This window comes from Mytilus trossulus, chromosome 3 (assembly GCF_036588685.1).
Source record: "Mytilus trossulus isolate FHL-02 chromosome 3, PNRI_Mtr1.1.1.hap1, whole genome shotgun sequence".
Classification (NCBI taxonomy): domain Eukaryota; kingdom Metazoa; phylum Mollusca; class Bivalvia; order Mytilida; family Mytilidae; genus Mytilus; species Mytilus trossulus.
Window position 1 is genome coordinate 8,082,343 of NC_086375.1, and position 15,437 is coordinate 8,097,779.

Below are 15,437 nucleotides of genomic sequence, written 5' to 3' on the forward strand. Positions count from 1 at the left end.
TTGCCCTAAAGAAGCACCAGAACTTGTCTTGAACACATTTTTCACATCTTACGCAGGTTTTAATATTTGACACAACAACATTTACTTAGATTTTTTATCACTCCAGTCATAGCTAAATTGTATATAGAAATAAAAAGATGTAATATGATTGTCAATGAGACAACTCTCTGTCCAAGTCGCAATGTGTGAAAAGTAAACAATTAAAGGTTAAAGTACAGCCTTCAACACAGAGACTGAAATCAGCAAGCTATAAATGACCCCACAATAACTCGTGAAATACAGTTCAAACAGGGAAAAAACAACAGTCTAATTTAAACTTCATGTATGTGGATGGAAAAAAAATGAGAATAAGAGCAATTTACTTAAACTGCAGTTTATCAAAATAAGATTACTAGTGGTTACCATACTAATTGACCAATGCTTTCACAGTAATACTGTCTGTGTATAGCCCGTCAAGGTTGTTAAAAACTTCCATCGTTGTGGTGAAGATTAAATTCACCAAAATGTTGTTATTGGTTTACAACCTTCTATGTAATTGATATCTAACCAATCACATACTTTCTTATGTACCAGGGATTTTGGTGGCACAGTAGTCAAAACAATTGTATCATTTGTATGTCAACAGCTGTTAAGTGCAGCTGCTCTCCAGCAGCAAATTCAGAAAATTTCAATTCTCCTAAAATGATACCTGGACTGATCAGAACTTGCAAAAAAAAATAAGGAATTTTTCATATACATATCTTATCTTTTCTGAACTAATCCTCACATGGAGAACGATCAAAATAAAGGAAACTCATAATTTACTGAGATATTTTAAATAACATTTAAAATATATACAAAATTAAATGTGTAATAAATTAAAAACAATGTAAAATATTGCACTGGAAATCTGGAATATTTGTCTTTTTGTTTATCTTGAGCTGTGTTTTGTTCTGTTCTGTGACAAGGCTTTCCTGCTTTATGTACTTCTCATTTCCCCACAAGGACATGGGCAAACTCTGAAAAAGAAATTAAAACATATATTCCATACTTCTTTCAATTGCTTAAGGAGAGAATTTAGTTGCTGGAAAGTCCTAAATATTTCTCAATTCTTGAAAAAAAAATTGAGATGTGATTAGTATTGACACTTATATCCCAGATTCTTCCCTCTCCTCTGTTTCGTTTGTTGATTTTAAACATATTTTATTCATTAAGATATGAAAATGATTGAGCAACAGGCACAGCTTATAAAAGCTCTTTCCATATTTATCGTTTGTTGATGCTATTCCCTCTGAAACATGTGTAACATTTGTATATCTATAACTTTGTGTGTTGTCTCTGATCTTTGAAACCATTATAGATAGAAAAATATGAAATGACGAGATCTACCTTCCCTTTATAAAGACTAAAAACTGCGAGACAACGCTTTTTATGAGTCATTACTCTAATGATGAATATTTTTTTACCATTTTGTTATTACCTAATATCTGTTTGATTATCAGCATTGTTTGGTAACATAACTGTATTTCATACATTGTTTGTGTTTACATCTGTTAATGTCGAGTCTGCAATTTTGTTGCAGAAAGCTTGTCATAGAGATAGTGATCCGGTGGCGGTGGCGTTAGCTAACTTCTTAAAAGCTTTATATTTTTGAAGGTAGAAGACCTGGATGCTTCATACTTTGTATATAGATGCCTCATATTATGAAGTTTCCGTCAGTCACATGTCCAATGTCGTTGACCTCATTTTCATGGTTCATTGACTACTTGAAAAAAAGTGAAGATTTTTTGTAATGTTAAATTCTCTCTTATTATAAGTAATTGGATAACTATATTTGGTATGTGCGTACCTTACAAGACCTTACAAGGTCCTCATACCCGTCAGACAGTTTTCACTTGACCTCGACCTCATTTCATGGATCAGTGAACAAGGTTAAGTTTTGGTGGTCAAGTCCATATCTCAGATACTATAAACAATAGGTCTTGTATATTCTGTGTGAAAGGACTAAGGTGTACATGTCCAACTGGCAGGTGTCATCTAACCTTGACCTCATTTTCATGGTTCAGTGGTTATAGTTAAGTTTTTGTGATTTGGTCTGTTTTTCTTATACTATATGCAATAGGTCTACTTTATTTGGTGTATGGAATGATTGTAAGGTGTTCATGTCTAGCTGACAGGTGTCATCTGACCTTGACCTCATTTTCATGGTATAGTGGTAAAAGTTAAGTGTTTGAGTTTTGGTCTATTTTTCTAATACTTAATGCATTAGGTCAACTATATTTGGTGTATCTATATGTCTGTTACCCAGGTTTTATTTGACCTAGACCCCATTTTCACGGTCAATTGCTAAGGGTTAAGTGTTAGTGTTTTGGTCTCTTTTTCTTAATTTATAAGCAATATGTCAACTATATTTGTTGTATTGAAGAATTGTTAGCTGTACATGTCTGCCTGGCATGGTTCATCTGACCCTGACCTCATTTTCATGGTTCATTGATCAATGTTTCGTTTTCTTTGTTAATGTTGAGTTTATGTGACAGTTGTAATAAAGGTTTATATTTAGGTCTATCAACATACTATCAATGATTAGTAAAGAAGGCGACACATTTCAGTGTGTGCACTCTTGTATTTCCAAATGTAATGTGTGTCAATTGACTAGTTTGTACTGATGTTAAGTGTTTTTAAAATACTGTCTTGTTTTAATGTTGATAGTACATGCATCTGTTTTGTTTGTTTGGTTGTTTGAATGACCGTCTTGTTTCAATGTTTATGCATCTTGCTTGTTTTCTGTGTTGTTTGTAGGATGTTTTTGTGCAGTTGTTTGGTCTTGTTGTTTGTGCAGCTGTCGGTGTTTGTATTTGTATGATTTGTATACGGCTGTTTTGTGTTTAGTGTTGTTTGTGCAACTTGCTTGTTTTCGGTGTTGTTTGAAGGGCTGTCCTGTTTTCAGTGTTGTTTGTGCAACTTGCTTGTTTTCGGTGTTGTTTGCAGGGCTGGTTTGTTTTCTGTGTTGTTTGCAGGGCTGTCTTGTTTTTGGTGTTGTTCAATGTCATTTGTATAGAGCTGTTTTGTTTTCGGTGATTTTTTTTATAAACTGTCTTATTTTCAGTGTTGTTTTCTGTGTTGTTTTGTTTTCAATGTTAGTTTGCTTGACTGTTTTGTTTTCGGTGTTGTTTGTAGAGTTGTTTTGTTTTCGGTGTTGGACTGTTTTCAGTGTTATTTGTATTGCTGTCTTGTTTTTAGTGTTGTTTGTATGGCTGTCTTGTTTTTGGTGTTGTTTGTAGGGCTTTCTTGTTTTCGATGTTGTTTGTAGGGCTGTCTCGTTTTCGGAGATGTTTGTATGGCTGTCTCGTTTTCGGTGTTATTTGTAGGGCTGTCTTGTTTTCGGTGTTGTTTGTAGGGCTGTCTTGTTTTCGGTGTTGTTTGTAGGACTGTCTCGTTTTCTGTGTTGTGTGTAGGGCTGTCTCGTTTTCGGTGTTGTTTGTAGGGCTGTCTCGTTTTCAGTTTTGTTTGTAGGGCTGTCTTGTTTTCGGTGTTGTTTGTAGGGCTGTCTTGTTTTCTGTGTTGTGTGTAGTGCAGCCTCGTTTTCGGTGTTGATTATAGGGCTGTTTTGTTTTCTGCCTCCATGCGCGTAGCTACGTTTACGTCAAAACGCCCGGGCGGGCGTACACTTAAATTTTAAAAATAAAAAAAAATTATCGACATAGTATAAGAATAACTGGTCAAAAGCACATCAGCCTTGTGCTTCAATGGATTGTAATTTTGAATAAAAAAAAAATACTCAAATAGATCATTTAATATATCTGTTCGAATCTTTTGTAAAAGTCTGAATCTACTATGAATTCTACGTACTTTTCTTATATTTTAAGCAATCCACTATCTGCTCAGATTCGATATGTTGTTTGTATTTTTGTCGAGCCTGTGATTTATGTCCCAAAAGCGAGATAAAGCGGCGTCAATATTTAGGTTCCGATTGGGATAGTCTTTTGAATGACTCTCCGTTAAATTTTACGAAAGTTGAACAGAAACTGTTTATGCTCAAAAGAGTATTCAGAGCAATATAATAATGCAATTATATCTTTAATTTTCCCGCATTTTAAGGACAAAATGTATTTCTTTCTGGGATTTTTAAGTGGTCGCAATTTGGGCTTACATTTTGGTATTTCTCAATTACATAATATTAACTACTTGTCGAACCTTCATCGAATTTTATGAAAATGTTGAAGAAGCTTTTTCTATGAATAATGTCTAAAGCTAAAAAATTTATAACATTTGTTTTCGTTCATTTTTCTGTTCTTTTCTGATAAACAGATAGCCGGACTCTTCTTTACGCAATTAATTGTTTTACATGAATTGTTCAATTTATAAAACCTTCATAGATTGTCGTGAAATATTCCAGATCCAGAAAAAAATATCAAAAGAAAATTCTAGATTTTTTTTAAAAATCCCTTTAAGGAATGATATATTGATTCACTTTTTGTGGGAAGAAATCCTAGGTGTTCCAGAATCTTTTTATATTGCTCCTCTTAGAAATCTTTTTTTTTTTTGTGTTCATTAAAAGGTGCATTTGTCGATTGTATGCTCACTCACGGCACCCTTTAAACTTATTTTAAAGTAATATTGGTTTGGACGTTTTCTCTAAAACCAATGGCCGTTAGGCTCACTTCCAGTTTAACACGATGAATAAGTTAACATAAACCAAAATTTTAGCAAAACAAATAAACCATTTAGATTCAAAAGTGTGAATGATTTTTACTGACAGGAATTATTATGGTACATTCTCGATAGCTTTCCCTTTCGAACCCATTACCAGCAGGTGCTTAAACATTGAGCAGTTGGAACCCTTCATATTCCTCGCCAAGGTTCGGGCTTACACGTAAAAATGACCCAGCTACGCCACTGGCCTCTTGTATCATCTCGTCAACCTCTAATCACTCAGTCTCCCTCTCTTCGGTTAGTGAGAACATGTCGGAGCTCTGCCGTACTGATATAACCATTGCCTTCATAATTGATTTGTCCGTCACCCGTCAGATCTGCCTCTTGTATCATCTCTTCAACCTCCTCATCTCTCAGTCTCTCTCCAAGGTCTGTGAGAACATGTCGTAGCTCTGCCGTACTGATATACCCCTTACCTTCATAATTGATTAGTCCGTCACCCGTCAGATCTGCCTCTTGTATCATCTCTTCAACCTCCTCATCTCTCAGCCTCTATCCGAGGTCTGTGAGAACATGTCGGAGCTACTGCACTGATATACCCCTTACCTTCATAATTGATTAGTCCGTCACCCGTCAGATCTGCCTCTTGTATCATCTCTTCAACCTCCTCATCTCTCAGCCTCTATCCGAGGTTAGTGAGAACATGTCGGAGCTACTGCACTGATATTCCCTCTTACCTTCATAATTGATTAGTCCGTCTCCCGTCAGATCTGCCTCTTGTATCATCTCTTCAACCTCCTCATCTCTCAGTCTCTCTCCATGGTTAGTGAGAACATGTCGGAGCTACTGCACTGATATTCCCTCTTACCTTCATAATTGATTAGTCCGTCACCCGTCAGATCTGCCTCTTGTATCATCTCGTCAACCTCCAATCTCTCAGTTTCTCTCCATGGTTAGTTAGAACATGTGGGCTAGCTCTGCCGTACTGATATACCCCTTACCTTCATAATTGATTTGTCCGTCACCCGTCAGATCTGCCTCTTGTATCATCTCTTCAACCTCCTCATCTCTCAGTCTCTCTCCATGGTTAGTGAGAACATGTCGGAGCTACTGCACTGATATTCCCTCTTACCTTCATAATTGATTAGTCCGTCACCCGTCAGATCTGCCTCTTGTATCATCTCGTCAACCTCCTCATCTCTCAGTCTCTCTCCGAGGTTAGTAAGAATATGTAGCTCTGTCGTACTTATATACCCCTTACCTTCATAATTGATTTGTCCGTCTCCCGTCAAATCTGCCTCTCGTATCATCTCGTTAACCTCCTAATCTTTCAGCCTCTCTCCGAGGTTAGTGAGAACATGCCGTAGCTCTGCCGCACTGATATACCCCTTACCTTCATAATTGATTTGTCGGTCTCCCGTCAAATCTGCCTCTTGTATCATCTCGTCAACCTTCTCATCTCGTCAGCCTCTATCCGAGGTTAGTGAGAACATGCCGGAGCTCTGCCGCACTGATATACCCCTTACCTTCATAATTGATTTGTCCGTCTCCTGTCAGATCTGCCCCTCGTATCATCTCGTCAACCTTCTCATCTCGTCAGCCTCTATCCGAGGTTAGTGAGAACATGTCGGAGCTACCGCACTGATATAACCATTGCCTTCATAATTGATTTGTCCGTCTCCTGTCAGATCTGCCTCTCGTATCATCTCGTCAACCTTCTCATCTCGTCAGCCTCTATCCGAGGTTAGTGAGAACATGTCGGAGCTACCGCACTGATATTCCCTCTTACCTTCATAATTGATTTGTCCGTCTCCTGTCAGATCTGCCCCTCGTATCATCTCGTCAACCTCCTCATCTCTCAGCCTCTCTCCGAGGTTAGTGAGAACATGAAGCTCTGTCGTACTGATATACCTCTTACCTTCATAATTGATTTGTCCGTCTCCGGTCAGATCTGCCCCTCGTATCATCTCGTCAACCTTCTCATCTCGTCAGCCTCTATCCGAGGTTAGTGAGAACATGTCGGAGCTACCGCACTGATATAACCATTGCCTTCATAATTGATTTGTCCGTCTCCTGTCAGATCTGCCTCTCGTATCATCTCGTCAACCTTCTCATCTCGTCAGCCTCTATCCGAGGTTAGTGAGAACATGTCGGAGCTACCGCACTGATATAACCATTGCCTTCATAATTGATTTGTCCGTCTCCCGTCAGATCTGCCTCTCGTATCATCTCGTCAACCTCCTAATCTTTCAGCCTCTCCCCGAGGTTAGTGAGAACATGTCGTAGCTCTGTCGTACTGATATATCCCTTACCTTCATAATTAATTTGTCCGTCTCCCGTCAGATCTGCTTCTCGTATCATCTCGTCAACCTCCTCATCTCTCAGTCTCTCTCCGAGGTTAGTGAGAACATGTCGGAGCTCTGCCGCACTGATATAACCATTGCCTTCTTTATCAAACACTCGGAATGCATCTTTTATTTCATCTTCACTGCTGATATCACGTTGATGGCGCTTAAACATGGCGAGAAATTCTGCATATACTGCAAACCCTGTGCCTAATAATGTAAATTTGATTACGTTTCAAAACACATTTTAAGAACTTGCTCATATAAACATTTACTTCATATTCGATTTAATCTACAATATGAAACCCTTAATTAAGCTCTTTAGAGAAATCTCGCTTCTCGCTGATGACTAGAGTGATTTCGTAAAATAAAAATTCTCATGCGTTACGTATTCTAAACGATATTTCGTTATAGAGAAACACAGAAATAACAACAATTTTGTGTTCTAAAATCAACTTTGTATAGCAATCTTGTAGCAACTGTTAGATGAGAGCAGATCTTAAAAGCGCATTCCATTCGCGTATAAATTTTTTATTTTTTTTATATATCGTTTCTGATGTATTTACGTCAATTAGCTTTCTTTTCTATAGAAAATCACAAGACGACAGCATCGTTTTCAAGTAAACTCCATGATTACAAGAGTTATCATACCTCTGACATCAACCTCCCGAATCATCAGTTGAACCTCTTCTTCTGAAGGATTAAGACCTAGTGATCGTACTGCCTGGCCAACTTTATCATTGGCAATTTTACCTTCATTTTTCAAATCGAATAATGTGAAGGCCTCACGAACCTCTGAAAAAAAGGCCATTGCAACTTTTTCATTTTATACCTTACTTTGCATTTTAAAATATAATAATGTCAGTAACATTTATAAAAATTAAAATAAATATACAACTTATTCCAATACCGCTGCCGAATTTATTTTATTCATTCTAATAATTACCAGCGGCAAATATTACATGATTTAAGGGACTTCAATTGAAGATATCCTGTGTTGTAACAGACTATCAAGCAGTTTGGGGTTCTCTATGTGCTTTCTCACAAGGTACCACTACACAGGAAAATATGCCATCTTACGGGACAGATTGCTTTCTTTCTAAATTCGATCCAATCGTGCAACATTTACGCTATTACGGTAATACAGAAAATATAAATTTTGACTGAGTATTTGGTTAGACAGTGTCACGGTTCAAACCAATGAATCCTCTCTGTTTTCTCATCTATCACTCACAGTCAGACGAGTATACAACTAAGAAACCTTTCAGTCTCTATATGATGATGTTTAGTCAAAACAATTTGAAACTATTATAAACGGAATGAAACAGGATATGTATTTACTAGTATTTGTAAAAAGAACTTGATATAGAAATGCACGAAACTCCATGAAATGTTCGAATTTCTGGGAAAAATAGAACATATGGAAAAAGCTTCATCAAATTCAAGATAGTATATATATGGTACTTTTTTTAGTAAGTGGTTTCACGGATGAACCCGGTTTCGAACATGTATATATATAGTGGGTTGGAAAAACTATCGCTGTTTTAAAATTCCTACCTTTTAATTGTTCATCGGAAAGTTTATCACCCTGAAAAAGTAAAGTTTTTAATATACTATTCTTCGTTTTAGAATAATGCATTGAAAATGAATTAAAAACATAACACTGACGTAAGAACCTATTGTCCCCTTTCCAAAGTATAGGGAGAGGGGGAAACTTTGTTACTGTACTACTGCCTCATGATATTGCGATCTATATATTTTTATTTAGAGAGTATCTATAACCATGTTAAAGCTGATTTTGTTCGTGTTGTATTTTGTATTGTACTTGTTGTCGAGCCTTCGACTTTAGTCGAAAAAGCGAGACATAGCGATCCTACTTTCCGTCGGCGTCGGCGTCGTCGTCGGCGGCGTCCACAAATATTCACTCTGTGGTTAAAGTTTTTAAAATTTTAATAACTTTCTTTAACTATACTGGATTTCTACCAAACTTGGACAGAAGCTTGTTTATGATCATAAGATAGTATCCAGAAGTGAATTTTGTAAAAATAAAATTCCATTTTTTCAGTATTTTACTTATAAATGGACTTAGTTTTTCTGCCGGTAAACATTACATTCACTCTGTGGTTAAAGTTTTTAAAATTTGAATAACTTTCGTAAACTATCCTGGGTTTGTACCAAACTTGGACAGAAGCTTGTTTATGATCATAAGATTGTATCCAGAAGTAAATTTTTTAAAAATAAATTTCCATTTTTTCCGTATTTTACTTATAAATGGACTTAGTTTTTCTGCTGGGAAACATTACATTCACTCTGTGGTTAAAGTTTTTGAAATTTTAATAACTTTCTTAAACTATACTGGATTTCTACCAAACTTGGACAGAAGCTTGTTTATGATCATAAGATAGTATCCAGAAGTAAATTTTTTAACAATAAATTTAAATTTTTTCAGTATTTTACTTTTAAATGGACTTAGATTTTCTGCCAGGAAACAACACATGCACTTTGTAGTTAAAGTTTGAATTTTTTTAATAACTTTCTTCTTTCCTATACCATTTTGGATTTGTACCAAACTTGGACAGAAGCTTTTTTATGATCAAAAGCTAGTATCGAGAAGGAAATTTTGTTAAAATTTTGTACCTGTGTATCTGTATTTTACTTATAAATGGACTTAGTTTTTCTTCCAGTTAACATTACATACAGTCTGCAGTTAAAGTTTTAAAACATTTATTAGATTCATAAACTATCTTGGATTTTTACCAAACCTGGACAGAAGCTTTTTACGATCAAAAGATAGTATCAACAGGAATAATTTTATTGATTTTTTTCCTCATTTTTGTTGAGCCTGTGATTAACAGCAAAAGTAGGCGAGACACTGGGTTCCGCGGAACCCTTACGAATTTTTTTTGAGTTTGATAAACAATTTCAAATGTGATGGTTGTCCTCGAATTGAATGGTCTATATCACCAAGAGCGTGTTTCAATTGAATTCAGAAATTCCACGATAGAATGTTGCATCCTCTTTTGTCGAATTGATTTCGGTATAGCTTCGCTTTTGTTCATCTGAGTGAAACATGCAAATAGAGATGATATTGTTCTTATATCATTTCATCTCTCTTGTATTTTTCTATGGATATTTTTTTCCCCAAATTCATCTTTGTCCAGCTTGCTCAACGAAACTTTTATTCATATTTATCCTGCAATCCAATATTTATCGAAAATATAAAATGCATTTGTACTTGCTACGAAACAGGAGAATGAAAAGCTCGGAGAGCCTAGTTTTCTCAGGCTGTTTCTAAAGTTCGTCAAATAAATGATATTATTTTTCGACACAGTACGTATACTGTATTATTAAGGACATCAGTTTATCAAGAACATTTAAGATAAAACGGATACTAGATATTGACATAACAATCATATATGTATGTAAGTGATAAATACCAACATTTTTTTTTAATATAAAATCTTTATCAGGTGAATATGTGTGCTATGATAGGACCCTATATATTTTGCATTCGTGATTGGTTAAAAGTCAATATAAAGTATTACAAATTATATCTACCCCTTCTAGTGTGGAAAACTAAATTATATATATATATATATGATACTTTGTCACGTATCACCTCTGGGTTTATTACAAGACATTTTTAGGGATATTAAGATGATAACACAATATTGACCCCTATTTTTTACATTTATACTCTTTCAGTATGTTTGTTTTGTTCATGCATCGTTGACAATGTAATGGAATTTGATGCGATTGTCATAGAAGTGAGAGGTTTAGCTAGCTATATATAAAACCAGATTCAATCCACCATTTTCTTCATTAGAAAATGCCTGTGCCAGGTCAGGAATATGACAGTTGTTATCCATTCGTTTGATGTGTTTGGACTTTTGATTTTATACTTTCCTTTTTGAATTTTCCTCGGAGTTCAGTATTTTTGTGTTTTTACTTTTTAATAGGTGTCCAACAATTCTGTATTCTTTATTTTCTAAAGCAATATTCCTCAATTCTATATATGTTTGCCCATTCTTCTCTTTTTTTAATTGTATGGCCTGCTTTTCTTTTGTGTTGGCCTACTATATGTAGTAGTAGTCCTGCCCCATTATTCTTATTCGTTGTGTTAAAAATGACTTTTTGTTCATTCAATATTCAGTAGATTTTCTTGTATTCTAACTATCTTACACGGAAGGATCTGAGCCATCATATTCAAAAGTGAACGTCGAACCACACCCATTTTTTTGTGGGCCCTTCGCCTAAATGGCTTTCTCTTTTTGAAAATCATGGATTCGACGCTTAATTATGTTGAAAAATTGAAAACATACATACCATGACACCTGGTCTGTCTACATATATTTGATCCTGAAATGTACCAAAACACACCCAGTGAATTCCATACAATTAAAATGTGCATTGTGATATTCATATCAGGCACTGATTTAGTTAAAAATATGTACGTATACCTAAACTTATATACAAATTAACTATACTAATTGTATTACATATTTTGATGACCAGTTTTTGTCGAGCCTGCAACTTTTGTTGCAGAAAGCTCGACATAGGGATAGTGATCCGGCGGCGGCGGCTACGGCGGCGGCGGCGGTGTTAGCTCACTTCTTAAAAGCTTTATGTTTTAGACAGTAGAAGACCTGGATGCTTCATACTTTGTATATAGATGCCTCATGTTACGAAGTTTCCGTCAGTCACATGTCCAATGTCCTTGACCTCATTTTCATGGTTCAGTGACCACTTGAAAAAAAAAGTTAAGATTTTTTGTAATGTTGAATTATCTCTTATTATTAGTGATAGGATTACTATATTTGGTATGTGCGTACCTTGCAAGGTCCTCATGCCCGTCAGACAGTTTTCACTTGACCTCGACCTCATTTCATGGCTCAGTGAGCAAGGTTAAGTTTTGGTGGTCAAGTCCATATCTCAGATACTATAAGCAATAGGGCTAGTATATTCGGTGTATGGAAGGACTGTAAGGAGTACATGTCCAACTGGCAGGTGTTATCTGACCTTGACCTCATTTTCATGGTTCAGTGGTTATAGTTAAGTTTTTGTGTTTTGGTCTGCTTTTCTCATACTTTATGCAATAGGTCTACTATATTTGTTGTATGGAATGATTGTAAGGTGAACATGTCTAGCGGACAGATGTCTTCTGACCTTGACCTCATTTTCATGGTTCAGTGGTCAAAGTTAAGTTTTTCAGTTTTGGTCTTTTTATCTAATACTATACGCCATAGGTCAACTATATTAAGTGTATGGGAATGTTTAATGATCTATATATTAGTCCCACAGGTTTTATTTGACCTTGACCTCATTTTCACGGTTCATTGCTCCATGTTAATTTTTTGTGTTTTGGTCTATTTTTCTTTAACTATAAGTATTAGGTCAACTTTATTTGTTTTATGGAAGCATTGTTAGCTGTACATGTCAGCCTGGCATGGTTCATCTGACCTTAATGACCTCATTTTCATGGTTCATTGGTCTTTGTTTAGTTATTTTGGTTCATGTAACGTTTATGTGAGTTGTAATATAGCTTTATATATACTTAGGACTATCCACATAATATCGACAATGATTAGTAAAGAAGGCGAGACATTTCAATGTGTGCACTCTTGTTGTAATCAGCATTATTTATAGGTATACCAAAGAAGCACTTTTCCATCAACTCAATAGTTTATTGCAAAATATGGATTGAAATGCTGTATCAGTATGCAATAACATGCAGATAACATGCAGATGCATAAGATTGGGTGTAAACGATTGAAGCCATGTATAAATTACAGATAGCTTATATCTAATACTGTCTTCGTTTTTACTTTCCGTAGCACATTAACATTATTATAATTGTAAGTATTCCTTTTTTAAATGTGAGTTGATATGAATGAATAATACTTATATTTAGTATTTTTGTACAATGAAAAACGGAAATCTTACCTGTTCGACTTAGAGCAGAGCTTTATCCATTAATATCTTGACAATGATAACCCGAGACAGATAGCCATGGTCAAAGTTCATTAACTGATACAGGTATGTAAAACTGTAATGTGTAACAGTTTTATCAATTTCCTTCTCCATATTTTGTTTGATTAAAGTACATAGAAACACATCTGAAACTTATCAAAAGCTAATGGTTTTGCTAGGCGTTGGGGACACTGCACAGAAAAATTATTCCGCGTCACAATCATTCATTACATTGAAGATATGGTGTCCTTTGGCAAACTCGTCTAATTCAAGTCCCATTTGCCGTCTGGTAACATGGACCCTTTTTTCCTTTAGCACAACATTGTGAAATCTGTAAATTTGTGGAAGAAAAAAATTGTTCTCCCCTCGACGTGATTCGAACTAATGTTATTGGGATAGGCGAGACAAGCGCTGTACATCACTCGACCACCTAGACTAAACTAAAAATTCAACTTTATGAAGCCTACTAGTAGTGTTACCTTTCCTCGTCAGTAGAAACTAGAGTCGTAACACAGTACATAATATATTAGGCATGGAATAGATTGCAGATTATCTATCGTAAAATTTGTAAATCATCGTTAAAAAAATCAAGATGATTGAAAAGTTCGTCTAAACAAGTGTCAACTCTACGACAGATTCATCATTGCACTGGATCACCAGAGGTATAAATAGAAGTTTATAAAAAGGACCAGTAAGCAAATTTTATATATACTGTCCGGGGATTTTCTTTACTAACTTTAGTATAGAAAGTCACTAGCTGATACTCGTCTAGAAAAACGATGTATAATAATCTATCATGTACTGCGCAGATAACGAAAAAATATACGTCTAAAGATTTGCACTACGGTACTAGATGGTAATAGTATACCGGAAGATGATGTTTTAATTCAAAGTTGTGTTGACAAATAATTATGCTTAACAGATAGCCTTGGTGAGAGATTACTATATTAAAAGATTTGCATGAATTGACCAGTTGGTGGGTTTTTTTTTTGTATAGAAGAAGATAGTAAATGTAGATTTTCAAGTTTTTCTATCAGAGTCATTTTTAATTATGACATTCTTTTTTCGCTTTGAAACATTACTGATATGTGACACCATTTTAAATCTCTCTTTCGGTCGGTTGAAGCATATTGACAAATATAATGCTTCCCATGCTAAAATTTGCAAAATAATTATCAAAAATTCTCTAAAACCGATATGATCAAGATTCTTGATTGACAACAAATTTGTTACGTTCGGAGGACGTGTTTTTCAATAGACTGTCGGCATCCCAATGGGAACAAACTGTGCCCCTCTACTTGCCGACTTGTTTCTTTATTATTATGAGGCTGACTTCATGCAGGAACTTCTTAGGAAGAAAGATAAGATGATAGCAATATCCTTAACTCTACTTTCCGCTATATAGATGACGTTCTTTCACTTAACATTTCAAAATTTGGTGACTATGTGGAACGCATCTATTCCATCGAATTGGAAATAAGGGATATTACAGATACAGTTAAGTCGGCTTCATATCTTGACTCACATCTAGAAATTGACAATGAAGGTCGGTTAATTGAAGACAAAACTTTACGACAAAAGAGATGATTTCAGCTTTCCAATTGTGAACTTTCCATTTCTAAGTAGCAACATTCCAGCAGCACCTGCATACGGGGTATACATCTCCCCGTGAATTGATACGATGATATTCCCGTGCTTGCATTTCCTATCGTGATTTCTTGATAGAGGGTTACTGCTCACAAGGAAGCTATTAAACCAAGAGTTCCAAATGGTAAAGTTGAAATTATCCCTTCGTAAATTTTACGGACGCCATCACGAGTTGGTTGACTATTATGGAATAACCGTTTCACAAATGATATCGGATACGTCGCAACTACAATCCCTTTCCCTTTCATGAATATGACCTACCGAATTAGACTATTTACCGGATTTGTAATCACATAAGCAACACGACGGGTGCCACATGTGGAGCAGGATCTGCTTACCCTTCCGGAGCACCTGAGATCACCCCGGCTACTGTTTTGGTGGGGTTTGTGTTGTTTTTCTTTAGTTTTCTATGTTGTGTCATGTGTACTATTGTTTTTCTGTTTGTCTTTTTCATTTTTAGCCATGGCGTTGTCAGTTTGTTTTAGATTTATGAGTTTGACTGTCCCTTTGGTATCTTTTGTCCCTCTTTTATCACAGATCCGTCAATAAGAGACCGTTGTATTTGAATCTTAGTTTATCTTGTTTTTCGGTTCATGTTGAAATTGCTGGTTGACCAATCATAAGTAAGTTTACAAAACCGACGACAGGTGCTCGATGGCGGTCGCCGATGTAAACAAAACATGCCTGGACTGATCGATCCAAAATAATCTTTTGTCCGTAGCATCCTAAAAACCCCTGCCCCAACTAAAAATAATAAATTATGAATCTCAAATTGAAATTTTATTTTTATCTATGCTAACTTTAAATTAATGTCTGTGTTCAAATTAATAAAAGACGGACTTT

General features: G+C 35.6%; 1 protein-coding gene across 1 annotated transcript; it reads right to left on the minus strand.

The window, feature by feature from the left end:
* Positions 1 to 796: 796 nt before the first annotated feature.
* Positions 797 to 13,046, minus strand: LOC134709201 (calmodulin-like). Its single transcript, XM_063569375.1, has 6 exons — positions 12,921 to 13,046; positions 11,304 to 11,336; positions 8,535 to 8,565; positions 7,629 to 7,772; positions 6,945 to 7,187; positions 797 to 998 (listed from the first exon to the last, which is right to left on the minus strand). The coding sequence occupies exons 2-6, from the start codon at positions 11,304 to 11,306 to the stop codon at positions 970 to 972; spliced, it is 450 nt and encodes a 149-aa protein (XP_063425445.1). The 5' UTR covers positions 11,307 to 11,336; positions 12,921 to 13,046; the 3' UTR covers positions 797 to 969.
* Between the last annotated feature and the right edge of the window lie 2,391 nt (positions 13,047 to 15,437).

Excerpts from the sequence above, each read along its gene's own strand:
- LOC134709201 (XM_063569375.1), bottom strand. Across the intron at positions 7,773-8,534 it reads TTCCGATGAACAATTAAAAG|AGGTTCGTGAGGCCTTCACA; the intron begins GTAGGAATTTTA and ends CCTTTTTTTCAG. Across the intron at positions 999-6,944 it reads CGGACAAATTAATTATGAAG|AGTTTGCCCATGTCCTTGTG; the intron begins GTAAGGGATATA and ends TTTCTTTTTCAG.